The sequence below is a fragment of the Pteronotus mesoamericanus genome, unplaced genomic scaffold (genome assembly GCF_021234165.1).
Source record: "Pteronotus mesoamericanus isolate MK-2021 breed Mesoamerican mustached bat unplaced genomic scaffold, CSHL_Meso_final contig_557, whole genome shotgun sequence".
In the NCBI taxonomy this organism is placed as follows: Eukaryota; Metazoa; Chordata; class Mammalia; order Chiroptera; family Mormoopidae; genus Pteronotus; species Pteronotus mesoamericanus.
This window is the reverse complement of record NW_026555200.1, coordinates 5,186,766-5,213,904: the sequence shown is the minus strand read 5'-3', so window position 1 is coordinate 5,213,904 and position 27,139 is coordinate 5,186,766. Positions and strand designations below refer to the sequence as shown.

The following is a 27,139-nucleotide window of genomic DNA, read 5'->3' as shown; positions in this document are numbered from 1 at the left end:
TACAGTGTATTTCAGCTTCTCTCCAGACTCGGATTTCCTCACCTCCGCCGCTCTGAGCAGCGGCCTACTTGCACGTGACATTTCAATCCGGTTTGCTTCTTTCCAGCCTTACTGTTTCCTCTTTGTTTTCTTAAAAAAGAAAGAAAAAGAAGGTTCCAGAAGAAGCCAAGAACTATTAAAGCTCCTATTGAAGAAGAACAATTAACTGCAAGAAAGGGTGAGGGGTGGCAGGGAGTGAGCAAACAGGAGGCTTGAATGTATTGTTTTTCTTTCCTTGAGCAATAGGTGTCTGGATGTTCATGGTATCAGTATCATTTTTTTTTTTAGAGGTATTATTTATTTATCTTTAGAAAGGAAGGCAGGGAGGGAGAAAGAGAGGGAAAGAAACATCAATGTGTGGTTGCCTCTCACATGCCCCCTACTGGGGATCTGGCCTGCAGCCCAGGCATGTGCCCTGACTGGGAATCGAACTGGTGACCTTTTGCAGCCTGGCACTCAATCTGCTGAGCCACACCAGCCAGGGCTACGGTACCATTCTTTATGCCGCTTTTTTTATGTCAGTTGCTTTGTCGTAAACACTTTAGAGTATTACCCTTAAATGATGGACTCGGCTTGGCCTGGTTCAGCCCCTCGCCCATGCCTGCCTCTCTGTCTGTCTGTCTGTCTCTTAACCAGGCCCCTGGATCTGGGGTAGGATTTTTAGCGACCTAAGCATGCTACTGGAATCGGACCTGTTCCCTTCGTCTTAGAGGGTGGACTGCACACGGACTGGCCTGTTGTGTGGCTGGTGCCCATGGGATGGATTTTCTGTTGCAGCTTGACTTCGGAAGGCTCCCTGCAGGGCTTCAGAAAGTCCTGGAGGAGGCCAGAGAACAGAGCCAACATCCGTGTTTCAACAGCTAGTGCCTCTACTCTGACCTCTTGCCTCTTTCAGAAGAATGCAGGGGCAGGGAAGCTGACCTGGGAGACAGTCCATTTCAATAAATGATCAGATTGTTCATGTCTTAACCTGGACTTGAACACTTAGACCTGCCCCTGTCGCCACCTCCCATGCCTACCTGCAAGTAGAAGAGGCACTGAGTCGTGGCTCGTGACTCGGGATTCCTTTTTAGGGTCGTGAACTCTGAAACAGTTTTTCTCAAAGGTTTGTCTATTGACCTCGTGCTTTGCAGCTCACAGGTGCTTCCAGAATAGAGAGCGGGCTCCTTCCAAGAGAAACTGTAGAAATGGGAGGCTAGATGTCAAAAGACCTAATGATCTGGCAGAACCAGAACTTCAGCCCCTGCTTTCCCCTCCAGAGGCTGTGAATGGTGGACTGGGTTCAAATCCAAGTCCTTCATACTTACAAGCTATATGACTTTGGGCAAATTGTTTGCTACCGCTGGTCTCCATTTTCTCATTTGTAACAGGGGATAATAATGGTACCTGCCTCTTTAAGGCTAGTTTGAGGATTCACCCAATAAAACTAGAGCAGAGATTGGCACACGATAAGCGCCTATTCAAGTGGCAGTTATTAGCATGGCCACTTCAGGTATGCCTGTCCCTGAAGCTGTGGTTTTTCTGACTTTCAGGAACCAGATGTCACTTGGCAGCAGCCAGCAGGGCCTTCTTTACAAGCCACCTCGGGAGGTCCCCGGGGGCTCCTGTGTGCTGCTCGGTAGCTGAGGGGTAAGACAGAGGAGGGTCTGGGGGCCAGCACAGCTAATCAGGCCAGATGCCCCCCTCCCTCCCTCCTTCCTGCCCTCCCTCTCTCCCAGGGGAGCTGGCGGAACGTGGATTCCGATCCAATGGGCCTGGGGCCGGCCACACCCCCCGTGTTCCAACAGGCTCGCAGCGGAGCCAGGCTGCCGGCTGTCCCGCCATGGCAGGGAGCGTGGATGCTTATCCTAGCGTGAAGACGGCGGAGTTCAAGCCCTAACTCTACTGTCTTCCAGCATGGCCCCTTGGGCAAGTTATTCAAGTCCGCTGAGTTTCCATTTCTTCATCTGTAACACGGGGTTAAGAACAACTTCCTTAGGTTATTGTGACGATAAATGAAGTTATCTAAAGTGCTTTGCACAGTATCTGACCCACGGTAGAGCATAACGAATGGAAACAGCCCTGGCCAGGTAGCTGGCTCAGCTGGTTAGAGTGTCATGCTGATACGCCAGGGTTGTGGGTTCCGTCCCCAGTCTGGGCACATGCAAGAATCAACCAATGCGTCAATAAGTGGAACCACAAATTGATGTTTCTCTTCCTCTCTCTCAAAAATGAAAAAAAGTTAATAAATAAAAGCTATTTTTACTGTTAATATGAGCCTAGCTAGGTCCTTGGCAGGGCCCCTTTCTTTTCTATAGACGCCTGCATGTCTTTGAATTTTACCTGCCACGACTTACTCGAAAACCACATCCACAGACAGCCCCTCGCTAGCTCTGTAAAGGCGGCCAGGCCTCCTGGTTGGGAGCCGGGCTCTGCGGCCGATCCGCCTGGGCCCGCAGCTCGGCGCCACCCCTAGTTCACCGTCACTTCACGCGTTCCCCTCGTGCTAACATCCATCTCACAGAGCCGCTTGGAGGGTTAAAGTAGCACCTGCTGCATCGTGACTACCTTTTAGGGTTTGCTCTTTCTCACCTACCTTCTGCTAAAGGAGAGGTAGTAGCCGAACGATTCTGGAAGTAGATGGAGGTGGACAGAGAGGCGTCCTGCCCCCTGCCACGCCGGTCCTGGCCAGCGTAACTGCGCAGGGACAGGCTGGTGGCTATCCTAGCAAAGGCCCTCCACCACAGGGATTGTGTGCTTTGTGACTTCAGCCACTTCTTCCTGCTTTATTCAGGATACAACAGAGTTTGCTACGAAGATGTGGATCAGACAAGAGAACAGACAGGGTTTCTCAGCAAAGAGACTTTAGGCAGGGGACCTGCAGGTGTTACACATTCTGTGGGGCAGGCAGGGAGTTCACCTTTTTTAAGAGAAATGGACTTTCAGAATATGTACGTACCGCGTAATGACGATGTTTAGGTCAGTGACAGGCGACGCACGTCGGCGGCACACCACGTAACCGCCTCGATGTGTGGCAGGCTGTGCCGTCCAGGTTTGTGTAAGTGCCTCTGTGATGTTCACATGACGAAATCGCCCAACGACACATTTCTCAAAATGTATCACTGTTGCTAAGTGGCATGTAGCTGTGTACTGTGTTCAGTGTATGTGTTAGTATTTGTACGTTCACTGTCTAGTAATTGTATTTGCTGTTCCAGTTACTACTGTACAGCACATGACTGAACTCAGTGGAGTATATAATCACCATTTTACTCTCCTGATTCTGTGGGTTAGGAATTTGGGATGGCGGGGGGTTGGGGAGACAGCTTGTCTCTGCTCCGCAATGTCTGGGCCTCAGTGGGGAGACCTGAAAGTCGGGGCAACCCCTCGGCTGCGATCACTCGGAGGTGTCCATCTTCTTAACTCGTCTGGCAGTTCATGCTGGCTGTTGGCTGGGGCCTCAGTTAGGACCATCAGCTGGGAAAGGTACAAGTGGCCTCACCATGTGGCCTTGGGCTACCTCAGCGCACGGCGGCCTCAGGCTCAGCAGACTTCCAACCTGGTGGCTCAGGGCCCCGCAGGTGGGTGTTCCAGCGAAGGAGGTGGACACACCAGTACCTTTTAGGACCTCGCCATGGGTGTCACACAGCATCGCTTCAGCGGCGATATCTCAGGAGCGAGCCATAAGCCCCCCACATTCAAGGGGTGGAGGGCTAGACTCTACTACTTGATGGCAGAATGGGAAGGTTCTAGATAGGTGAGTGAGGGGGTCAGGAGGTAATTTTTTGTGTGTGTTTTGTTTTTTTTAAAGATGACTTGCCACATGTGCTTCCCTCAAAAAGGGTAATTTGTTACATGGGGAAGTTGGGAACCCTGGGTCTATTTAAGGGTTTTCCTGAGGGTTTCATACAGTATAAACAGCATTTTTAAGAATATAGTAGCTCTTAGCCCTGGCTGGTGTGGCTCAGTGGATTGAGTGCCAGGCTGCGAAGCAAGGGGTCACTGGTTCGATTCCTAGCCAGGGCACACGCCTGGGTTGTGGGCCAGGTCCCCAGTGGAGGGGGTGTGAGAGGTAATCACACATTGGTGTTTCTCTCTCTCCCTTCACCTCTAAAAATAATAAAATCTTAAAAAATAAAAAAGATTATAGTAGCTCTCAGTGTGTATGCTAGATATTATGCTGTTTTTTTAAAGATTTTATTTATTTATTTTGAGAGAGAGAGGAAGGGAAGTAGAGAGAGAGAGACAGAAATAGCAGTTGGTGGCCTCTCATATGTGCCCCAACCAGGGACCAGACCTGCAACCCAGATATGTGCCCCGACTGGGAATCAAACTGACGACCCTTCACTCTGTAGGGTGATGCCCAACCAGCTGAGCCGCACTGGTCAGGGCCGCCAGACCCCATTCTAACTTAACTTCCTTAAGACAACACCCTCTGAAGTAGGTGCTATCGTTATCCCAGATGTACACATGAAGCACATGGCTGATCAGTAACTCGTCCAAGGTCACATAGCTCCTGAAGAAGAACTGGCATTTGAACCCTGGCCGTCTGGTGCCAGAGTCCATGCACTTAATCAATAGACTACCGTACCGTTTGACGTGTGCGATTCAGTTACTCTTCAGCATCTTGATCGTGTGCCTACTGTGTGTCAAGTGCTGTGTTGGATACCGATTGTCCAGTGGAGAGAGAGAAGGCAAGGGCCCCGGCCACAGGAGCTTGTACAATGCACACAACAGCTAACGGAGACTGGTTTTTGAATCAGCATTTTTACAGTGCAGTTTTAGAGGAAATAAATGGTGACTGCTACAAACTAAATGTTGACTGTGCCCTGTTGAATACGGCCAAGGAGGAAGCCTGCAAATGTCCTTGTCTCATTTATGGCGAGAGCAGAGACTCAGAAGCTAGACTGCTCAGGATCAAATCTGGGCTCTACCACTTCCGAGCAGTTTCACCGCGAGCAGTTTCTATCACCTCTGTGACCCTGCTTCCTTACACGTAAACAGAGGCAACCGCACCTTCCCCTGAGGGCAGCTGAGATAAAACATGGGCCCCTGGAACAAAGCCAGAGCAAGTCATCACCAGTGGGGAACCCGCCTTGTTTTGCGGTGTGGCTCAGTGCTGACATCTAGTGGCCAATGTGCATAGCTCGCTCTTCATCCACGAGAAATTCCAACCAAATAAACTTCTTTTCGTTAATGCAGTATCTCAGCCCTAGGCCTTTTTCTTTGGACTCTGGATATTTCACAAGTCTCACTAGAATAATGTTCTTTTGCCCTGGGAAGCAGCTGCTTTAAAATGAGATAATATGCAAAGCACAGAGCATAAAAACGGCCTGGGAAATACTTGCTACTATTTCTTGAGCACTTATGTGAGTAATTTAAACCTCACATTTATTAACCTTCACCAGAGAATGTGTTTATTGATTTGAGAGAGAAGGGGGGAGGGGGAGAGAGAGAGAGAGAGAGAGAGAGAGAGAGAGAGAGAGAAACATCAATGTGAGAGGGAAGCATCGATCAGTTGCCTCCGGTACATGCCCCCACTGGGGATTGGATCTGCAACCTAGGCATGTGCCCGGACTGAGCATTGAATCCGCAACCTTTTTGGGGGTACAGGACAACACTCCAACCCACTGAGCTCGTGGCCAGGGCTAAACCTCACATTTAAACCTCGTCACCTCTCCGTCAGGTTGGTACTATGATCCTCACTCTATGAATGAGGGGACTGTGAGGCTCTGAGACTTGCTCAGGGTCACAAAGCTTGTGAGAGAGGCTGAGCTCTGACCCCAAGGTCCGGCCCCAGCGCTGGAGCTCCTCACCACCCTCCCCCACCTTCTCCCCGCCCCCGCCCCCCAGCTTGCCCCCGGAGCCCATCAGACAGCTGCTAGGGAGCAGGGCAGCTGCAGGAGGGCAGAGTGGGCCTGCTAAGGCAGGGGCAGCAGAGCGGGGAAATTCTGACAGAGGTCTGTGCGGCGCGGCCCTGAGAACCGGCCCGGGAGACTGGAGGCTGGGATTCCGCCAGGGAGCAGTGGGGACCAGAGGCTGGGGCGCCTGTCTCTCAGACGCAGATGGGGAGACCGATTCCTGCAGAGAGAGGTCCTCTGTTCTCAGACCTCTGCAGGCTTTGGGGGCGTGGGGGCACTTGAGTGGACAACGAGGATGAAGAGTGGCTTATATGCTTACCTTCGATTATAAAAGAAATACGTGCTTGTTTAAAAAATGCAGGCTGCAGGAATTTAGAGAGTGAAAAATTTGAGAGCCCTTATCTGCCTCCTTGTTGACCCAGGGCTCAGAAATTAACTGCCGGGTATTCTTCCAGCTGTTTTTCTAGTCCTTTCAAATATCCCACACCCCCACAAAAGATACACATATTTTTTTCTCTTTTTATTTTTAAAGATTTTATTTGTTTACTTTTAGAGAGAGGGGAAGGAAAGGAGAAAGGCAGGAAGAGAAACATCAATGTGTGAGAGATACATCTATCAATCTGCCTATCGCACGCCCCCAACTGGGGAACTGGCCCACAACCCAGGCATGTTCAGACCAGCAACTTTTTGCTTCGCAGGCTGGCACTCAATCAATCCACTGAGCCACACCAGCCAGGGCCAAATGCTTTTTTTCTCAAACAAAAGATTATTTGGTTCATACTGGTCTGCAAGCTGTTTTCTCTTAATGTCATGGAGAGCATCATTCTATAAACTGGCAATTTAAATACATTAGAAGTTTGTGTTTCCAAGAACCCTTTGTAGATTGGTTTGAAGATTAAAATCCTTGGGTTATGTGAATAATCAACCCCAATCCCTTTGTATATTGAATCCCTACCTCCTCAGCTGCCACCGCTTGGGACTCAGCCAGGCAGTTGCCAGCTGAGGCATCTTAAGGAAACCTTGAATGATTCCTCATCTGCAGTTTCTCACTCTTTTTCATCTAGCCCTTTCTCCACAGACTGAGTAAGAGGGGAGGCTGGCTGTGTATTCTTCCAAATAAGCACAAACATAAATACTGAGCCCTGGCAGGGTGGCTCAGTTGGTTGGAGTGTTGTCCTGTACGGCAAAAGGTTATGAGTTCAATCCCCAGTTTGGGTGCATACGGGAGGCAACAAATAGCTGTTTCTCTCTCACATTTCTCCCTTCTCTAAAAATAAATAAACAGCCCTGGCTGCTGTGGCTCAGTGGATTGAGTGCCAGCCTGCGAAGCAAAGGGTAGCCAGTTTGATTCCCAGTCAGGGCACATGCCTGGGTTGAGGGCCAGGTCCCAAGCAGAGGGCGCGAGAGAGGCAACCACAGGTTGATGTTTCTCTCTCTCCCTTCCCCTCTCTCTAAGAATAAATAAATAAATTTTTTTAAAAATAAAAATCAATAAACATATCCTTGGATGAAGGTTTAAACAACTTAAAAAAAAACACAAATGTGATGAAAAGTCAAAACTCATCACTTACGGCACTACATTGTACATTCTTCTTCTATCTATGATCTTGACATTATTTACAGCCATCACATCTCAAACATGATGCAGCATCTCTTCCCAGTTCTGAGTTCCATGACTCCACAGTGGTAGTTTGAAACTGGCAATGATGGGAATACTTACACCATGGAAATGGGCAAGTGCTACAAATCAGTTTGATTTGTTGTTGACTGTCTACCTAAGGAAGTGATGGGGAAACTGTTAATTATGCAGGTTAGACCTGAATGTGTGCCTTGTCTGGAGTCTTTACATTGTGAATAACACAAAACATTGAGAATTGTTCCAGTACTTGAACACTATTATTTGATTCAGCAAAGAAGTCCCTTGCTCATGTCATTGGGAAAGGAGAGAAGCCCCAAAAGAGTGATGTTGGGAACGTGGGAAATAACCAAAGAAAGTTTGGAAGCAGTGAAAATCCAAGGCTAGGTTTCATTGTTTTACGTAAACATAAAGGAAAATCAGTCAACGTTTGTATCAAAACTATACTCCTTTGTCAATGGTAACGACGTGAGCTGAACAACGTATTCACTGAACTGGATAGTAACCATGCATTTATCTGTGGTCTGACTTTGTGACACTATTGTTGGTGGCAGATGGATAAAAACTCACAGTAGATTTTGCAAGGCACACTGCAAATTGGAGCTATAGAGTTGTATGGAAGGTACAGTAAGGAATGGGGCAGGACACTGCTGTCCCTACACACACACACACACACACGCATTCTTTCCCAGCGCTGGTGAACCGCTAGGCCAGGACCGAGCTGAGTCTAGGTGTCTACAGGGAGCTGGGCCTCGGCGGCCCAGCTCCCGCACCCAACGAAGCACTGGACCAGCCTGAGCCCACCAACCGCGAAGGGCCCTTCCCAGAGCGGCCGCCAGGGGGCGCGCTCGAGGCAGAGTGGAGCTTCGCGCTTTGTCCCTCCGCGCGGCCCGTCGCCGGGTGCCGTGGCGGGAAAATCTGACTGCCCCGTAGGGTCGTCCTCCTTACGCACTCGCGCGCCTGCCTGGGTCTTCGCTGTGATGGAGGAGGAGGAAGAGGGGGCCGAGGAACAGGAGCGATTCTCTTATCAACAGGTATAGGAGGATCGTGTCCCGGCTGGGCTGGGGGAGGACGGCGTCGTATCTGGAGAGGAAAAACCTCATAGGCCTCGCGCGTCCTCGCCTCGGGGTCCACCACCCAGGGGCAGGGGCGCGCCCCGGCAGGGCGCCTGCGCAGGTGGCGGCTTGGCGGCCGCGCGCGGGGGGCGGGGAGGCAATGGTGCTGGGAGGCGGTTTCCACGGTAACGCGCCGAGGCGGTGGATTTCCCGCGGAGTGCGGCGCGCCCCGCGCCTGGCGGCGGCTGAGGCTGGCCTCTTGGCTCTGCGACCGCCCCGGTCTCCCTTCTCAGACAGGGTCGTTGCGAGGGTGGGGTGTGAGCATTACAGGGGATCCGGGCTAAGCGCGTAGCCCGGAGCCCGGTGCGCTGTGTGCGGCTCGAGCCCTAGGTGTTGGCTTGGCCCCCGTAAGCGGTGCCCTCCGATCTGCAGGGCGGCCTCGGAGCTGGGTGCGCACCGCGCCGCCCCGGCCCGGCGTCCCCGCTGCGGGGTGCGTTCACCTCTCGGCCCCGGGGTTTCAAGTGTACACTCCTGTGCTACATCATCTCGGCAGCGGGAGGGTGGTGTTGACTTTGCCACTCTCGGTTTTCTTATATGGAAAGTCAGAGTGGTAATGACCCCGCGTCGGGTAGTGGCGGGTCTTAAGCCGCCCGGGAATGAGTACAGTGTGGCCGAGCGATGAGAACAGAAGAGTGCGCTGTCAGGACGTGGGAAGCAGGAACCAGGTGACAGCCTCGAAGAGGGTTAACTGAAGGGACACGTGAATGGGCTCGGTACCTGGGAGTTTCCTTCCTATGAAGCATCACATTTCGGGCGCTGTTTACCCATCCCTTCCTTTTATTTTGAGAAGCTTTCAGAAAAAGTTTCAAGACTAATGCACTCAACACGCATATGCGCCTCACCTCCATTCACCAGTTGTTAACTTTTTGCTGCTTTTGCTCCCTTGCTCCCTTTCCCCCCCTGAATTATTTAATAATTAATTGCAAAGTAATTCACTTTTACCTTTTGGTACTTTGGTATGCGTCTCCCAACCCCCGATGTAATCTCAATTATTACACTCAGGGAGGCCAGTATTGACGAAATTCTATTATCATTAGATAATGTGCTCAGTCCAAATTCACATTTCCCCAGCTGTCCCAAAGAGATTTCTTTTAGTGATCTTTTTTCGTTGATCCAGGACCCGGCCAAGGATCACGTGTCTCTTTGGTCGTCCCTGGAACGACTCCCCAGCTCTTTGCCTTTCATGATGGTTTTGAAGAGTCTGTTCACGGCGGAGGTTTAGTGGGAGACAAACTTGGAGATCAGGGCCTGTCCTTTTCATTTCTGTATACTCAGCCCTTGGTACCGAGCCTGGCTGTTGGTAGACAGTAAATGCTTACTGATTAAACAAGTGACCCTGCAAAGATGGGCTGAGAACATTTTTTAAAATTATCAATTCAATTTATATAGGTTTCAAGTGTACACTCCTGTGCTACATCATCTGTACATTGCATCGTGTGCCCACCACCCAAAGTCAAATCTGTCACCATATACTGACCCCTTTTACCACCTTCTGGGCTGAGAAATGCCACCCTCATCCTCAGTGGCGAGCAGGTTGAGGATCATTCCTTCAAGCAGCCGTTCTCGGCACCCGGTGGACCGCAGAGAACAAAGCTGATGAGGTCCTGTCCTTGAGGAGTTCACATGTCTGTGGCAGTGAAGAGGCTCTTAGCCCAGTCCAAGAGGCTCGGGAGGAGGAGGGACAGGGAAACTGGCTGGAGCCCTGTCCCCTCCTCTCACTCCTGACCCCATCCCCCACATGCCTAGGAAAGGTGACCTTGGGGGGGCCTTTATCCCTCCCAGGGTGACGGTCCTTTTGTCTCCTCTGCCCACGACCTCAGCTTAGGTGCTTCACCTGCCTGTCCCTTATTCCAGGGTCCGGGACTCCTCCATGCTGAACCCATGCTGCCTTGGGGTCAGCTGTCCCCACGCCCTGTTCAGCTGTTTCTAGCACAGAGATGGAACAGACACAAGTTCGCTGACATGAGATGAAAACCTTGGCTTAGCTTGCCTTGCTCCTCTGCTCCTCTGTGTGGGGAAGAGAGATGTTTTCCCGGATCTAACAAGGTTGCTGAGGGGCTGGGAGGGTCCTGCTGAGGGGCTGCAAACCAGCCCTCGAAGGAGGGCCAGATGTGCCCCCAGAGCCTTCCTGGTGTCATCCTGATCATCCCTCCTTCGCCACATGCGACCTTGGGGCGGCAGGGACTTGCAGCAGAGGATTGGGGTCCCTCTGTGTTTACTTGATTAACCCCCATCCAGGCAAAAAAGTCCCCATCTGGTTTTTCGTTGTGTTCCCCAAGCACCCAGCATATGCCCTCACTTGGTGGGGACTTGGAGCACATTTGTGGACTGAGTTGAGTCATGCAGACACTTGGCAGTGCCATCTGACATCTCTCCCCGCTGACCTGCCACCGTAATTCCTTGTCTTTACCTGACCTAAGTCATAACCATTAACCAGGAAGTAATGTTTCTACAAGTCACACCCGAGAGGGCCTCACTAATTTATTAGTGCACTTGGAAAGTCACCGAGCCGTCATGGAAAGGGCTGCAGGAGTGAGGCTGAGCTGAGCCTCTCCTTGGTCTTACTGTTTTAAGATGTGAAAAGCTCTTATTTGCAACCCCCCTCACAAGATATTTTGGTGTTTGCTTCAGAGGCTGAAGGCTGCCGTCCACTACACCGTGGGCTGCCTTTGCGCGGAGGTTGCCTCGGACAGGGAGGTGCAGCTCAGCAAGCAGACCATCGCGGCGATCTCGGAGGCGACCTTCCGGCAGTGCGGTAGGAGGCTCGGGCCTTCCTGCGCCGGCACGGAAGCCCCGGGGGTTTTCGCCGGGAGAAGTGGGTGGGTGGGTGGGTGGGTGAGTGCTGTGGGGCGGGTCACCTCCAGACAGAGCACTGTCACCTCACACTGTTCATGAAGCAGCTTTGTTCCTGGCTGTCAGATTTAGATAGTTTATGAAAGAACGGTTTTTTTCTATTACACTAACACTGGGGCATTAGCACCTTTATTTTATTGTTTTAAACTGCCTGGAACATTAGACATTAAATTTTTTATTTCATTGCTTTATAACATTTTTATATCACCCATAGTTTATTTGACAGCGGAGCTTGTGGCAGAGGTATTTGCTTGACTTCACAGGAAATTAATGTCCTCGCAAGCCCTAACTTGTAACAGAATGTCAAGTTAAGGGATAGCTTCTAGAATGAAAGGTGTAGCCCCAGTTACCAGAAAGCTCGGAGTACAGGGTCTGGGGGCCAGAGGACAAGGCGGTCATAATGAGACGCGGCCGAGGGTGCCCAGGCTGTGCCGGGGCTGCGGGGAGGGCCTGAGCTTGCTGTGGAACCGAGGTCTCCCTGTTCCTCCTCAGACAGGATGTGGTCAGGGAGCTGAAGCACATCTCTTTTTTTCTTTCAGAAACTTTTGCCAAAGACCTTGAAATGTTTGCAAGGTGGGTGAAGAGCTTGATTTTCTGCTACTGTGTTTGTTTACATTCTATTGATACTCTCCATCTGGTGGTATATTTCAGGAGAGCTTTAGCTATTCGGGTTTTTTTGTTTTTGGTATTTTGCGGAGGCTCATCTCTAATCAGGATTCCACAAGAATATAACATCTGCTGTAATCACGTCCATTCAGACTTGATTTGGCATTTTTTGAAGTTTTCCAAGTATTTTTGTTAAGAGAGCTGAAGTTATTCAGCTTCAGGTTAAAAAGGCATGAATGGTGCCTCCAGGACGCGCCATGTGCGAGGCCTGCGTGCTTTCAAGACTGATTCTGCAGGGTGGCGGATGCGGGGGCCTGGTCCCCACACCGGGTGCACGGGGCACCAGGCGGCGATCGCTGGCAGGTGGCCGGATAATGGCAGCACGGAGCCACATCAGGCTTGCCTTTGCTGCGTTTGTTCCGAGTGAGACATACACTCCTTGCAAAGTGGGCGACTTGCTTTCAGCTGGTAAAGCTTTAGCTTTTACAGGTGATTTATGCTCATCTCTTCAATTAGCACCTCAGGTAATTGAAAACAATTGCAACGAATTGCTTTTATGAAGCAATTTGAATGACTAAGGCCTGAAAGGGCTGAAGCTTTCTCATTTGCTCCCACTTCTGAGTTGGTGCCAGCCCCTCCTGCACCCAGTACTTTTCACCTTGCTCCCAGTAGCTCTCTGCCTCTCGGGTGAACACTTTGAATGAATTAAAGCAGCAGGTTCTCAGAGGGCAGGCTCTAAATCTTTCCGCTTCCTGTATATACGAGTCCCTAAAAACTGCTTAGCATCTTCAACTTGGCCAAAAGAAATAAGGTAATATTATGGGATACTGATGGCTCATATGATTTATTCATTGTTAATTCAGGCTGTTGCCCCTTACCTGGGGCCCATTACTTCCCACCCCCGTGTCTCCTGTGAAATACGTTTATCACCTTTACTTGCCATTTCTTTTCTTCTTCTTCTTTTTTTTTAAATACAACTCTTATTACAAAGGGAGACACAAAAGTGTAAATAAGTAGACAAATGATTATTCGATTTGTGAAGTTTTATCAACAGAGATCAGGGTCCCCCCACCTGAGCACAGTTGCCGTTTGGAGGGATTTGCTGTTGTGGGGACCGTCCTGTGAGTCGTAGGAGGTTTGTTAGCATCTCTGGCCTCTGCCACCAGTGCTGTGCCCCTGGTGGTGACTTTTTTTTCTTTTTTTTCTTTTTTTTGCCATTTCTGTGTTAGTTGTAGGAAAAGACAATGAACATTTTTTAATACTTCTGCAAAATATTAGAAATAAAAATGAAATTAGAAATATTTAGCATTGTAATCATTAAGTTTTCAGTTCCTCTGTGTTTTTACAATTACATTGAAAGGTTAATTTCCTTTCCTGGGTACTGGGGACCAAGTGGTGTGTGCGTGTCACAGAGCCTGGACGCTCCACGTGGCGAGACTTCACCTCCTGGAGACAGGAGTCTGGGTGCAGGCCGTCAGCGGCCGTTCTCCCAGGGGGACTGTCTGTGGCCTCAGGCGCCGCGAGCACCACAGCCCCTCCTGTCCCGTGTCCCCCACTGCTCCTCACACTTCCTTCCAAACAAGAACTGGAGTGAACGCAAGAGCAGATTTTCTTTGAAGACCCATCCTTTGTCTTTAGTTTTATGTTGGTTTTCATAATATTCTAGTTCTCATATTTAAAAAATCCTGTTTTAAAGTTTATCACTGAATAGATTGATATTCCCAGGAGGTCACCTTTGCTTATCCTGTGGCTTTGGGTTTCCCCTGTCATCCAGTCTCCGCTCCTAGAGCCGTGGCTCCTGGGAGAAGTCCCCCAAGTGCGGACTGGTTAGATTCCTCACAGTGATCAGAGGTCTAGAAGTATTAAGTAGCCTTTGTGGGCTGCCTGTAACATTGTTTCTGTGAGAAGATACATTTAATTCTGAATATTCAATTCACCTATAAACTTTGGAGAAATTGTCTCTCAGTTTAAATTGTGAATTCCCTGTATTTAGCTTTGAAATCTCTAGTCCGTATTGTTAATGTGTTAAAGATGGAGTGTTTTGAAGAAGATAGATATTCTATAGTAAGTAAATTTTAGGAACATTTTGGGAATAACCTATAAAACCAGTGTTGCTGAAAGTGTTATACAAAGAAGTCGCTTTGTTGTTTTCCCTGGAGTGCCATTGCGCAGTCAGAGGTTTGCTTTAGAAGAGCCCGCGATGTGCCCGGAGACCAGGGACCAGCTGAGGACGAGAGCGGACGGACTCGGTCACCTCTTATCTGTTCACCCTTCTTTGTGAACAGAGAGGCTGACCTCATGCTGTGCAAGGTCAGCGGGCTGCTCCCTCGGACTCGGTCCTGCTACTGCACTTCAGAGAATGAAATGCCGACTGCAGCCGGAGGGGGCGACCGAGACGAGGGCCACCCTGGTCCGTGGCCGCACTAACGCCCTCCCCAAGGACGTCTAGGGACGGGCTTCACACACTGTGGCTGCTGTTGTATCGCCTGTCTGACTTTTTTCCCCTCTTCACCTTGGTCCTTGCAGGTGACTAATTGGAAGTTATCTCCTGAAATGGATTTTATCCCAGGACAGGCAGATATTGCCCAACATGATAAGATGACATGTGATATTTGGACACTTAGGAGGATGTGAAGGAATAATTTGGCCAAATTATGGAATATAATTTCTGTGTGACTTTGTCTGTAGTTCAGCCAATATTCAGTCTTGACCTATTGTGTACAGGCCACTTTGCTTTGGATACAAAGATTCCTACCTGTACCTACATACACTCTTCCTACTTATTTTTGGAGGAAGTCAGAAATGGCAAGAAAGTGTGTAGAGTAACAAATTATTGAATAGAGCTTAATAGAGTTTATTATATCAAATTACCTTTTGAGGCAAAGATAAGGGGATTGGAGAGAAAATTTGAGTCCAACTTATGAGCAAGAAAGAGACTCCAGTGTGAAGGATGTTCTTTGTTCCAACTAGGCTGTCGTCGGAGCGGACGCTGCCCCGTGCTGGGCGACGGGGCGTTGGGAGTCGCATCTGCGTGAGCTTTTCCTGCGACCGAGCCCTTGGGGAAGGGCTTCAGGGCCTTGGTCTAAGGAAAGCCATGCCTTACAGAAATTCCCTTTGTTTTTCTATTTAATCAGTTGGGGGCATGTAAGAGGCAACTGATTGCTATTTCTCTTGCACTTTGATGTTTCTCTCCCTCTCTTTTTCCCTCCCTTCCCTTTTCTCTGAAAATAAATAAATAAAATCTAAAAAAAAATTGAGAGAGAGAGAGAGAGCAAGTGAAACATCGATTTGTTGCTCACTCACTTTTGCATTTATTGGTTGATTCTTGTATGTGCCCCGACTGGGGATTGAGCCTATAGCCTTGGCGTATCAGGACAATGCTCTCACTAGCTGAGCTGTCTGGCCAGGGCTTTCATGCTTCTTTTGAGCACTGTGAGACTGTGCCGTTTTCTCTCTTCACTGAAGTTGTACAGTGACCCTGCTTTTTCTGCTGTTTGCCCTGACCATTGTGACCACACAAGGCCCGTTGGGAGGTTTGATGCCGCAGCCTCCTCTCTGCGCTCGTATTCTGCAGGCGCCCTCGGCCCTCAGTGGAAGTGAACGGACGCTTATCTGATTGGTATTTTGGCTCGTCATTTTATTCGTTTTTGTGTCCCTGTTGCTTAATGACTTGAATCTGAAAAGATGGGCTACTTTGAGATTCTTGCTAGTCTGAAGTCTGACCATGAACTTCTGTGTTTCATCAAAACTTTGAATAATACCAAACATTTTGGTGAATTGCTTCTGCCCTTTCTACAGGCATGCGAAAAGAAGCACAATTAGCACGGAAGACGTGAAGCTCTTAGCCAGGAGGAGTAATTCACTGGTGAGAGACGGATTCCTTCCCTCACTCCCCTTTCCCATCAGAATACATTATTCCCGATTAATCACTTTTAGCCACGAAGTGATTCCCCAGGGCACCTTGCATTAAAAACGAGAGATGGTTGAACCATTCAGACCTGCCCGTAATTTATAGCCTTTCTTTCATTAAGATGGATCTTGCCAAGCCAATTTGAAATTTTCTAATCAGCACTCTCTGGATTTCATGGTTTGCCTTTTTGTAATATCTCAAAACTTCGGTCCCATGTTTCATTTACCGCGTGATGTCAGCGACGGGTCATAGCGCATGGGGCTGGTTTCACTGCAGTGCCCACAGTTTTCCTGAGGCGCCAGGTGGGGAAGGAGTATCTGCAAAGCTGGGATGGGCAGATGATTTTCTGTCTTTTCAAGGAAACCTAGAGGTCATCCTGACCGGCCCTCCTTTTGCAGGGGATGCTGTGACCTCCCAGTCCGGTGGCTGGGCTGGTGGCAGACCCAAGGCACCTGTGAAGCCTGGCAGGGGAAACGCTTTCTGTTCCTCCCCAGGATGGGAGCAGCACGAGGGCAGGGATTTTCATCTCTTTCTTCTCTGCTCCATCTGCTGTGCCTAGAATAGGGCCTGGCATGCAGTAGGTGCTAAGTAAGTAGTTGTTGAATAAATTTCTATAGCAACTGACCATTCATGGGGGCTTTTTATAGATATTTAATGTGTATTATCTCAACCTCACAGCCACCCTATGAGAGAGAGTTTTTAATGACATGACATCATAGCCCATTCTACAGGCCAGCAGCCGGAGTGGGTAACTTTCGGGCTCCCTGGTTGACAGCCGAACCGTGACCTTTTGTCCCTGCATTAGTGCTGTTTCTGCTAGGCTCTTTCTGGCCTTTACTTTTCTGCCATGCTTTCTTCAAAATTTAAGTCAAGGTTAAAGATGATACGATTCCGCAGTGAAAGAGCTAAGGTGCTGGTGGTGCTGAGTCCCAGTGGAGGGGGGATTTCTTCCTTGTACATTCTGGGTTGTGCTGCCACCCGGTTGGCTGCAGGGAGCGGTTTCTGTCTTCGGCAGGGGAGTGGTCAGTGCAAGTCCTCTTAGAGCATTAAAAGCAAAACTGTTGCCGTTGCTTTTGTGTACTTCAGAACACTGTCTTTATTTTGGACTCTTGTGTTTCATCTGGCAGAAGCTTATTAACGAAGACATACAGCTAAATTTGCTCCTTTGACTAAATTCTCCCTTAAGGCAGGGTGTCTTGTTTATCTTGTATCCCTAATATGTGGTACATAGTAGTTGCTCAACAATTTTAGTTGGATAAATTTAGGAGGATATTGACCAGATTTGTGCTTTGTAAAGTATATTTGTGATTGGCATGCCTTCTGTGAGCTCCAAGTGTTAATTTGTTGGTTACTCAAGGAGCTCCTTCCTGTTTGATGGCGTATGTGAGTGGCAGGGAGTTGACTTTCGCAGTTGGTTCCTGCTGTGGGGAAGAATTTGAAGCTCTGTTTAATTGTAAGGAATGTGACCCGGGGTTTTCCAACCAGATTTTTTGGGTGGAAGTGGTTGGGAGAGAGTGTAGGGTTTTTTCCCCCTAGGTTTATAAAATGGCTTTACAACCAGATACAAATAAAATTAAAAAAATTTTTTTTTGTAGCTAAAATACATCACAGAGAAAAATGAAGAGATTGCTCAGTTCAATATAGAACGAAAAACAAAGAAGAAAAAGAAGTTGGAGGATGGAAACAAAAATTCAGTAGAGACCACAGAGGCTGGAGAAGTGGAAAGTGAGAATTAAACTCTCACTGGGAAAAGCAACCCTCAGCAGGTAGCACCATCAAAATGCACATTGCCACAAAGGGAATTTTGAAAGAATAAGTGGAGATTAGGGGGAAAAAAAGGCGAAGAGGCTTTTGGTGCTGTATTCTCCAAGTCGCTGACTGCAGAAGCCAGTGTGAAAGAGAACTGGAAACTCTTAAGCAAAATACTCCCCCTGTGTCCTATTGAAAGGCATAAGAAAGGTTTGTGTGTGAGCGGTGTATGTTGGCAATTATATCTATTGCAATTAATAAAATTGCGTTAGCAGTTAAATATGATTGATTGTTTTTCAAGCAGAAATCCTAGTTATTTCCTTATTCTTTTACATAATTTTCCAGGCTGACCATTGGAAGATGGATAAATCTGGAAGATGAATAAAGCTGTAGTTATTTCGTTCTTTTTTTCAAGATTTTATTTACTTATTTTTTAGAAGGGAAGGGAGGGAGAAAGAGGAGAGAAACATTAATGTGTGGTTGCCTGTCGCGCACCGTCTGCTGGCAACCTGGCCTGTAACCCAGACATGTGCCCTGACTGGGAATCAAACAGGAGGAGACCCTTTGGTTCACAGGCTGGCACTCAATCCTCTGAGCCACACCAGCCAGTGCTATTTACTTAGTTCTTTTGATTACCGGTGTTTTAAACCCATGTCACTTGGGATCACAAGGTAAAAAGGTTGATGAAATGGTCTGTTTTATTTATTGAAGGTGATTTTTTCAGAAACATAGTTTATGGGACTTCTCTTCAGGCTGTTTCATAATTAAACTGTGGTTCTGCTTTGCTCGAGAGCAAGACCTGGTCTCCGGCTCCGCCAAACCCTCCCGGGTGCTGTCCTCGCTTAGTCTGCAAGTGGTGACGCTTCCAGGAGCCCTGGGTCTGCTGTCTTCTCTTTGGAGTTTCTTAGAGGTCCCGGGCGCGCCCTTTTCCCACTGGGGTGGCAGGGGTGCGGAGTGGGCCTGGCACTTACAGAGCCCTCGGCGTGCTGGGCTCTGCTCCGGGCGCTCCACGGGTGCCTCGCTGGATGCCCACAGCTTGTTCAGGGTGTGTGTGGTTATCCTCGTGTTGCCGACGAGCAGGCCGAAGCTTGATGAGGGTAGCCAGCTGCCCAGGATCTGCCGACCAGTGGAGACTACATACATTCAGGGTCCTGACTTGCGAAGGGATCGGGGTGCATTCTGGATAGAATTTTTACCATCAATGTCCAAATATAATTATCACAAGACACCTCAAAGTCTGACTGTCAAAAAGAGATGCTAAGCTGCTGTCCTAGTAAAGCTGTTTTTATTTGGGGCGGGGGGCAGTGTCTTTTAAAAATTTTTTTTGTTGTGATTTTTTTTTTAAGAATTTTTTATTGTAGTTTTCCATTACCATTTATCCCCCCCATACCCTCTCCCACCTCCACTCCCACCCCCATAAAGCTTTGAATTTAAACTTTAGTTTCAGCTTCTGCAAATAACTAATCATGTGATGTCATGTTAGATATGACATCTTTGTCACATCAGTGAAGGAAAAGGGAATCATGAAGGCTTCCACCCTTAAAGTGCATTCCAGCCAAAGATCTGCATGTTAGTTTATTTTTTAAATTAAATTCATTGGGGTTAATAAGATCATACAAGTTTCAAGTGTGCATTTCTATAATACCAGATCTGTATATTGCACTGCGTGCCCACCACCCAGATCAAACTACCTTCGGTCACCGTGTGCTAGGCCCCCTCCACGCTCCCACTCCCTGCATGTTAATTTCATTTTCAGGTAAGTTCTCCCAAAACTCATCCCTGAGGAGAGTTTAGAGGCTAACTAGTATGGAGTTTCCAAATGTGGGCATAACCTGGTTGCGTCCTGGTTTTACCACTCTGGTAGCTATATGACTTTTTGAAACGTGGAGTTCTTATCAGTGAGATAGGGTTAAAAATACCGTGCAGTGAGGTTACACGTGACAGTAAGAGGAAATGAGTAGAACGATCATAATGCAGCTTATTCTTACGGGTGTTTTTAAAAAATTTTATCCATTTTTAGAGAGGGGGGAAGGGAGGGAGAAAGGGAGAGAAACATCAGTGTGTGGTTGCCTCTTGTGCACCCCCTACTGGGGACCTGGCCTGCAACCCAGGCATGTGCCTTGGCTGGGAGTAGAATTCTGACCTTTTTGTTTGCAGGTCAGCACTCAAGTCTCTGAGCCACACCAGCCAGAGCTAGTCTTACAGATTTCTGTAGCCCCAGAAACTTGGTATACGCATGATAAAGTGGGGAACCTGCGTGCACCATGGGTGTTCTGTCTCTGGGTGGAGGGTTGTGGAGGGCCCCGCCCTGCCGGCCTAAGGGTTCTGACGTGAAGTTTTCTAGCCATGTGAGAAAGTTAACTTGGTGTTCTTGTAACCTTTTGGTTTAATTTGCATATTAATGTATGGCCTGTTCATATTTTAGATGTGTGGTCTCAGATTTTTCAGGGATTGTAACGCAGGTGGTCAGACTTTGTTGGGAATAGCTGACTGCACTCCCTGTGGTCTCAGGAACAGCCTCTTCCCCACCACACCGTCCAGCCAGGGGCGCATTTACTCTGGACGTCCAGGGCCATGCCAGCCAGCCTTCACGTCTCAGTGGCAGGAAGGAGTGCTGGAGGGCTCTCTCTCATGGGCTTGCTTCCTCAGAGCCCTGGAAGTGCATCTGAACTTTAACTAGACTTACCGTCTTTATAGCAGACAATTCACCATAAAGAAGCAGAGGTCTTTGAAATAACTGTGGCCTGGTAACATAGGTGGGGCAATTTACATTTTTAATATTTATTGTCTTCCTTGTATGCCAGTTCCTCAAAAAGCTTGAAATAAAAGATCCTGTGTTAATTTTTTAAAAAAAATTTTTTTAAAGATTTTATTTATTTTTAGAGAGGGGAAAGGAGGGAGAAGGGCGGGGTGAGAGAAACATCAATGTGTGGTTGCCTTTTGCACATCCTCTACTGGGGACCTGGCCCTCAACCCAAGCATGTGTCCTAGACTGGGAATTGAACTGGCGACCCTTTGGGTTGCAGGCTGGCACTCAGTCCACTGAGCCACACCAGCCAGGGTGATCCTGTGTTAATTTTTATTACTGAAATTAAGAGCCAGGCCAGCCTCAGCATCCCTTTCTTCACATTGCAGTGACTGGAATGCCCTGGGAAGGGTCTGCCCTGCCTCGCACACAGCTGACCTCCCAGGAAAGGTAACCTGGACCTCCCGTTCCCTTTACTGAACTGTGGAGTCTCCTCCCACTAGTGGGGAGCCCCTCCCACAGCCTTCCTGACCTGCGGTTCCCCAGGCTCTGCTGAGCCCCCCAGGGACAGGGAGCCCTGTCTCATATTGGATACGAACAATTCCAGGTTTCTTCTGTTCATAGAGGAAAGTCTTCCACCGTCTTAACTTCTGTCTGGGCCCTCTTCTGCCTTTCAGAAAAAGCAGTCTTTGTTTTTCAAAATAATCCAATACTGAATTCCTTTTCACCAAAGGTCCCACTGTATCTCTTTTCAGAAACACACTCTTGCATCAAACATTAGACGGTGGTGTTCCGAAAGGCAGGCTGCTTGTGTAGAGCCTGGCGTGGCAGGAGCCCTGTGAGGACGTGCTCCCTGGAGCCTACGGTGTGCCCGTGGGTGAGCGGGAGCCCTTGCCGAGGTTCCTGCGCTCTAACCAGGGATTTCCCACGCTCACAGTGAGGAGCCCTTTCCACTACCGGGGGAGCACTGGTTGAGCGCATCTTCTCAACAGTTTTAACAGGAGCGCCTAGTGTGCATTCCATTTGCACCCAGGGCTTTACGTGATCCTAACCTGGTCCTGGCAATTGTGAGGTAGGCAGCAGGCGCTGTTCTCTTATCCCCATTTTGCAGATGAGGAAAGAGGCCACGGGGAGATTGATTAAATGGCAAAGCCAGGACTTTAGAGCACTCAGCTTGAAAAACCTAAGCTATGTTGCCAGTGCCTTGAAAACGGCCAGTAACAAGAAAGCACGAAGCCTTCCTCAAAGAACCCCCCCTGGCACACTTGTGCACTAAGTACCGCTGTCCCCTTGTGCAGTAGGGAGCCCGCCCTTAGCGAGGCTGCGGCAGCGCTGGCGGCTGGATGGCGTGGCTCCTTTGTACATGCAAGGTGCTGAGAGTGTTTCCCGAGGCCATTGACTGAAATCTGCAAAATATACTCAGGAAGTCGGACGCTGGCAGAGCTGCTGTGCCTCTCTCATCTGCAGCTCAGAATTGTAATAGCATTTGTGGGAATTGCATTAGGCAAAACAAAGCAACGAGCAGTGTGGGCAGCCTGGGTCCTCAGGCCATGGCAGTTTCACCTGGAGTCTTAAACAGCAAGCCTGTCGTGAAATGAAATTTAAGATGGAAATTCCCCTTGTGAAGAAGATGTACGAGCCAGGCCTGTGGGAAAAGGAAAATGTTAATGTTCACTTCTGGAAAGAGCGGTCAGTGCTTCGGTTGCTTTACTTCACTTAGAACCTTGCCTTGGATATCGGTCACCTTTAGTAGGTGTGTGGTGGATGTTTCAGATTGTAGTAGTGGTCTCAGTTGGGGGCACAGGAGCTGTGCGTTTGTTTCTGTGATTCCGAAAGTGGGGCCTGTGAGGAAAAGCCGGTGGGGGGCGGGGGGCGGTGCACAGAGGACGTCCCAGACTGCACTTCTCAGCAGTGGTGCCGTCCTCAGGAAGAGTCGGCCCAGGGGCGGGTCAAGTGCAGGTCCTTCAGGAAGATGTTCTACGCCTAACACTCAGATGAAACAAGCTTCTCTGTACTCCCGGTGATGCACTCTAATTTCTGTTTCATTAAAAAAAAAGTGCTACTTTAGCCCTCGCTGGTGTGGCTCAGTTGGTTGGAGTGTTGTCCTGTATACCAAAAGGTTGTGAGTTCAATCCCTGGTCAGGGCACATGCTTAGCTTGCAGGTTCAAGCCCTGGTTGGGATGTGTACTGGAGGCAGCTGATCAGTATTTCTCACATCGATGTTTCTCTTCCTCTCCTTCTCCGCCCCTCCTTCCTCTCTAAAAGCAATGAAAAAATGTCCTCAGGTGAGAATAAAAAAAATGCTAGTTTATGACCCACTAGTGAGTGGCCAGTAGCAGTTTGAAAAACACTGTACTTGAGCCTGGCTACTCCGGGGTCAGCATCACCTGGGCGCTTGTTAGAACTACCCTCCTTGCAGCGCGTCAGAATCGGTGTTTTAATCTGAATTTTAGTAAGGCAGTTTGGGTTCGTGCACAGCGTGAGAGGACCGGGGCCGAGGGTCAGTGTCCAGCCTGCTGGGCTGGGGAGCAGCCGCTGGGGTCGTCCTTGCCTGTGCTCCTGTGAAGCCGGGGGATGCTTGACGCGGCTGCCGGAGCCCTCGCTGCGACCTTGTTTCTTGTGCCTGTAGCAGATTCGGTGATGCTCTTCTGTGGGCACGCTTCCAGAGAGCAAGCTCCTTATCCAAAGCTAAATTTGTGCGGCGTTAAATCACTCGGTTTTGTTTTCATGGCTTCCTGCTTGCTACAGGCTTGATTACGAGGAAGTGGAACGTCTTCAGAAGTGAGTGCACATGAATTGCGGAGGAAGAGCAAATCGGCTCTAAACACAGGCAAAGACCTGTGGCTTTAATGGAGTTAAGTCCCATCCAAAAGCGCTTTTGTGGGCGCTGATTGCTGTGGCATATGCGTCACCACTCGAGTGTTGGGGGGGCAGTGCAGGCTCTACACAGGTATGTGTACAAAAACCAGCTGCAGGTTGAGCTAAAAATACCCCCCCCCCCCGCCCCCGTCCCCAAAGAAGGGACCCATGGCCACAAAACCCTGATTTCGGGGCTGTCAAGAAAGATGAGCCGCCGCAGAGCTGCTGAGGAGTGCCTGTCAGCCCGCAGAATGCCACCCCTCTGCCTGCTGCTGCTGCTGCTGCCGCCGCTGCTCCCAGGGGCCGCCGCTGCCCGGCCCCCGGAGGGCGGCCTCGCTGGCCAGGACAGCCACCACGGGGTGAGTAGCCTCTGCCTTGGCCTCCCACTAGCCCCTTTCTGGCTGCCTGGCCGCCTGGCCTCCTGGGCCATGCCTGTGGTCCCCCCAGCATCTGCCCGGCCAGGCGTGCAGGGCGGGCTGCACGGCTGCCCCGCGGCGCTGTGATGTGCACACAGACCGCCGACCTCGTTTACCTTCAGTCAGAAAGTTGAGAAACTCAGCGGAGCTTCCTTGTGCCAGCTGCCTGCATCTGCTCGGCTTTGCGTGTTACATGGTCGTACCGGTCTGTCACAGAGTGACCGCGGAGCGCGCTGCAGGTTTAGGAGCACACACACATGTGCATCTAGAATCTTAATTTATATACACAGCACACGTTCTCACCGGCTCAGAGGAATTGACAGCATTGCATTTCCACTGTGAGAACTCGTAACTTCCTGAGGTGATTTATTTTTCTCTTTTTTTCCATTTTGAAAAAGTTCCAAGAAGAGTACATAAAGTTGACCATTAAAAATGGATTTTTCTCTGAAATTACCAGATGAGTTTCAGACAAGCCACTTATCATCAGATGACTCTGGAAGAAGCTTTCTAAGGAGTCTGAAAGGCCAGAGTTTCATGTCCCAATCTGATCTGTCTTGAAGAGCAATTTGTGGATGGCCAGGACTGAGAGCAGAGAGGGGAAAGCTGTGCCCACCCAGCCTGACCCACTTCGGGGGCTCCTGAGTGGTCAGTCTCTTCTCGGGGAGAACACTAGGTCTCCTGACCTCTTTGAACCAAGGGCCTCAGCGAAGATTATGGGCCAAATAAGCAGTCTTTTTCTTTCCTGATGGAAAGTTCTCAATTTTCCCTTTTCTCTAATTAGAGCAATGCAGTTAAAGTGTTAACTTTCTCATCTTTCAACAGGTATGTGATTTATTATTCCAGAGCATTTTTTCTTTTTTTGAAGAGAGGAAGGAATTATTTCTTTTAATGCTGGCTGAGCCAGATGTTTGATTTTTCTTTGTCCTCTCCTTTTTAAAGCATCTGCAGGAAGTGGCAGCAATCAAGAAGAATGGCCTGCTGACTTTCCTAGCGTGGTGGTACGAGTGGACCTCCCAGGCCAGCGCAGCACCCTTCATAGGCGGGGGAGCCCGGGAGGTGTCCAAACGGCAGGAAGGCCCGCCCCCTCAGCAATCCACGCGCCCAGATAAAGTGCCCTGCAAGAATTTCTTCTGGAAGACCTTCTCCTCCTGCAAGTAAAGCTCTATCCGCGGTTACTCGAGCAAGGAAGTGTGAGGATGGATCCAAATAAAATGCATTAAGCAGCCGTGATCTATCTTCTTTATTCAGTTGTCTTCTCGTTTCTGTGTAATTTGAGAAGTATTTTTAATTTAAACTCCAGTAACGCCCAGTGCTGAGTGTCTCGAGTAATCTGGAACCCAAAGCGAATGTGTTTGCAAGACTTTTGTGGGGTTTGCTGTATTGTACTCAGTGCAGCCAGGGGCTTTGCCTCCACCTTCGTCATGTGCCTGGCAGTTGTCTGTCCTTGTCTTGGACTCAAAATAGCTAAAGGCTACATGTGTAAAAGTTCAGAGTAACATCTTATTTCAGTTTATGTTGATACGAACTAATTTAAAAATATTTCCCTCATTTTAAAAGCAAATTTTTAATACTGCTCAAATAGCAAAATGGTTATTCTTCATGATTTAGCAAAAACTAATTAAAAAACAAATGTCATCCTATTAAACAGACATCATGCTGACATGTTTATAAAAGCTACATTTGAACCAGCTGTTACACACATACTAATTTTAATTAGTAAATCAAAATTTGTTGGAATTCTCCTCATGGATGGGTGCTTCAGGTTTATTTCACACCGAAAGCTGAGCAGTGCTGCTGCCCAGCCAGGAGCCCACTGGCCTCGCGTTCTAACCCCAGGACCTGCGGAGTCCCAGGATCCAGGCCTTGTTCAGAGGCAGGTGCGTATGTCTAGAGATGTGCTAAGTGTGTAATTGTTGTATTTCCATGTTCCTTAGTGATCTCCCATAGAAGGGACAGTGCGTGTCAGTTAAGGGAGGGGGTTCCTTTTCTGTGAGGGAATACAGAGCCACTGCTGAGCCCTGTGTGGACCAGGATGTTGGTCTGCAAATGCAATTAGGAGTAAACAAGTTGCTCAGTTCCAAAACCCTAATCAAATTTTTGATTTTCCACCATAGCATCTAAATCCTTGCTTGGTTACACACGACTATAACCCTTGAATCATAGATTCTAAAGAAAACTTCTGGGGTGATATGTCTAGATGCTAAACTGTAAAGCTCAGAGACCTGTACCTGGAGTTAGGCGAAGGCTGGTGGGGGGACACTGTGACACCCTCTCCGATGCCAGGGGGACAGACTCACGGGGTCTGACTGCTGACCGTTCCGTTCTGTTTCCGCAGAGCTGAGCTCATGTGCCTAATTACTGGCTGAGTAAAAGTATGATGTGATAGAAGAGCCTTAATAGCATCCACATTTCCAAACACAGCAGCTTTTGGGGGCCAGTAACTGGGTCAGCACACTGGTGGGAGTTGACTGCCTGAAAGACCAGCCAACCTTCAGAACTTTGTCTTCTAAGTGTTTTCTAGAAGAAAAGCATGGCCATTGTTTTTCAGTTTCAATTGAGGTCATACGCACGCAGTCCTTAAGATTGGGATTTTAACTTTGAACTAAGTAATATCTGAAGGATAATGAGGCTCAACTAATGATACTGCCAGGCAATCCATCAAGGCTGAGCCTATCCTAGTTCAGGGGAATTAATAAAACGTTAGCTGGCATCAACTGCATGTGAGACTAGATTAATATGCTCATGATTAATAAATTAGGGTAAAATGGGTAATTAGGGTAATTTCCTACCATCAGGTTTTTGGTAGACTTTTCTTAGCCTACCTTTCTGTGGTGCAGTACAGTCACATGTGGCGACATGGGACGTCAGCACCTGGACAACTTCTAATTCATTCTCTTTCACTTATTTCCAGCATTTATCACCAGAATAGATCCTTAACTGCTGAGGAAGAAGGGTGACATAAGCATGCGACAGAAATCCCTTCCTACCATTCATATTTCTGGGCTGACAGCAAACCATCCCAGGCTTTTGGAAACTCAGGCCAGTAAGCTCATGGGAGATACTCACTTAAACAACTTGACTTAGTAACAGCACCTGCTGAAGGGACAGCCCCCATCCTAACAGTAGCAGCTGCTTCAGTGGAGATGGTGGATTCCGTTCTGAACAAATCAGAAGAGGAAAAGTCATTTAGGTGGTAAAAACAAGGGAATTTTCTGTTTCTGGGTTAGAAAGGAAGAGGCAAAGGGTAGCTGAGCAACCCACTATTTCTCATAACCCTAATATAAACACTCATTTATTCTTTCCTTTATAATTAAGTAGTTAAGTGGTCAGAAATAATGTTTGTCTTATTAAAATAATGATAAGCTGGAAAAA

The 27,139-nt window shown here is 48.7% G+C and overlaps 2 protein-coding genes across 2 annotated transcripts; both read left to right on the top strand.

The window, feature by feature from the left end:
• Nucleotides 1-8,425: 8,425 nt before the first annotated feature.
• CENPS (centromere protein S) lies at nt 8,426-17,818 on the top strand. Its single transcript, XM_054579773.1, has 5 exons — nt 8,426-8,546; nt 11,259-11,382; nt 12,020-12,053; nt 15,885-15,951; nt 17,592-17,818. Exons 1-5 carry the CDS (start codon nt 8,493-8,495, stop codon nt 17,730-17,732), a joined length of 420 nt encoding a protein of 139 aa, XP_054435748.1. The 5' UTR covers nt 8,426-8,492; the 3' UTR covers nt 17,733-17,818.
• Nucleotides 17,819-23,557: 5,739 nt separating this feature from the next.
• Nucleotides 23,558-24,925, top strand: CORT (cortistatin). The gene is made up of 2 exons (XM_054579774.1): nt 23,558-23,710; nt 24,707-24,925. The coding sequence occupies exons 1-2, from the start codon at nt 23,558-23,560 to the stop codon at nt 24,923-24,925; spliced, it is 372 nt and encodes a 123-aa protein (XP_054435749.1).
• The last annotated feature ends 2,214 nt before the right edge of the window (nt 24,926-27,139 follow it).

Bases quoted from the DNA above. Each gene is read 5' to 3' on its own strand.
- CENPS (XM_054579773.1), top strand. From the start codon at position 8,493: ATGGAGGAGGAGGAAGAGGGGGCCGAGGAACAGGAGCGATTCTCTTAT. The intron at 11,383-12,019 runs GTAGGAGGCTCG...TTTTTCTTTCAG, and splicing joins GGCGACCTTCCGGCAGTGCG to AAACTTTTGCCAAAGACCTT. The intron at 12,054-15,884 runs GTGGGTGAAGAG...CCCTTTCTACAG, and splicing joins GACCTTGAAATGTTTGCAAG to GCATGCGAAAAGAAGCACAA.
- CORT (XM_054579774.1), top strand. From the start codon at position 23,558: ATGAGCCGCCGCAGAGCTGCTGAGGAGTGCCTGTCAGCCCGCAGAATG. The intron at 23,711-24,706 runs GTGAGTAGCCTC...TCCTTTTTAAAG, and splicing joins GCCAGGACAGCCACCACGGG to CATCTGCAGGAAGTGGCAGC.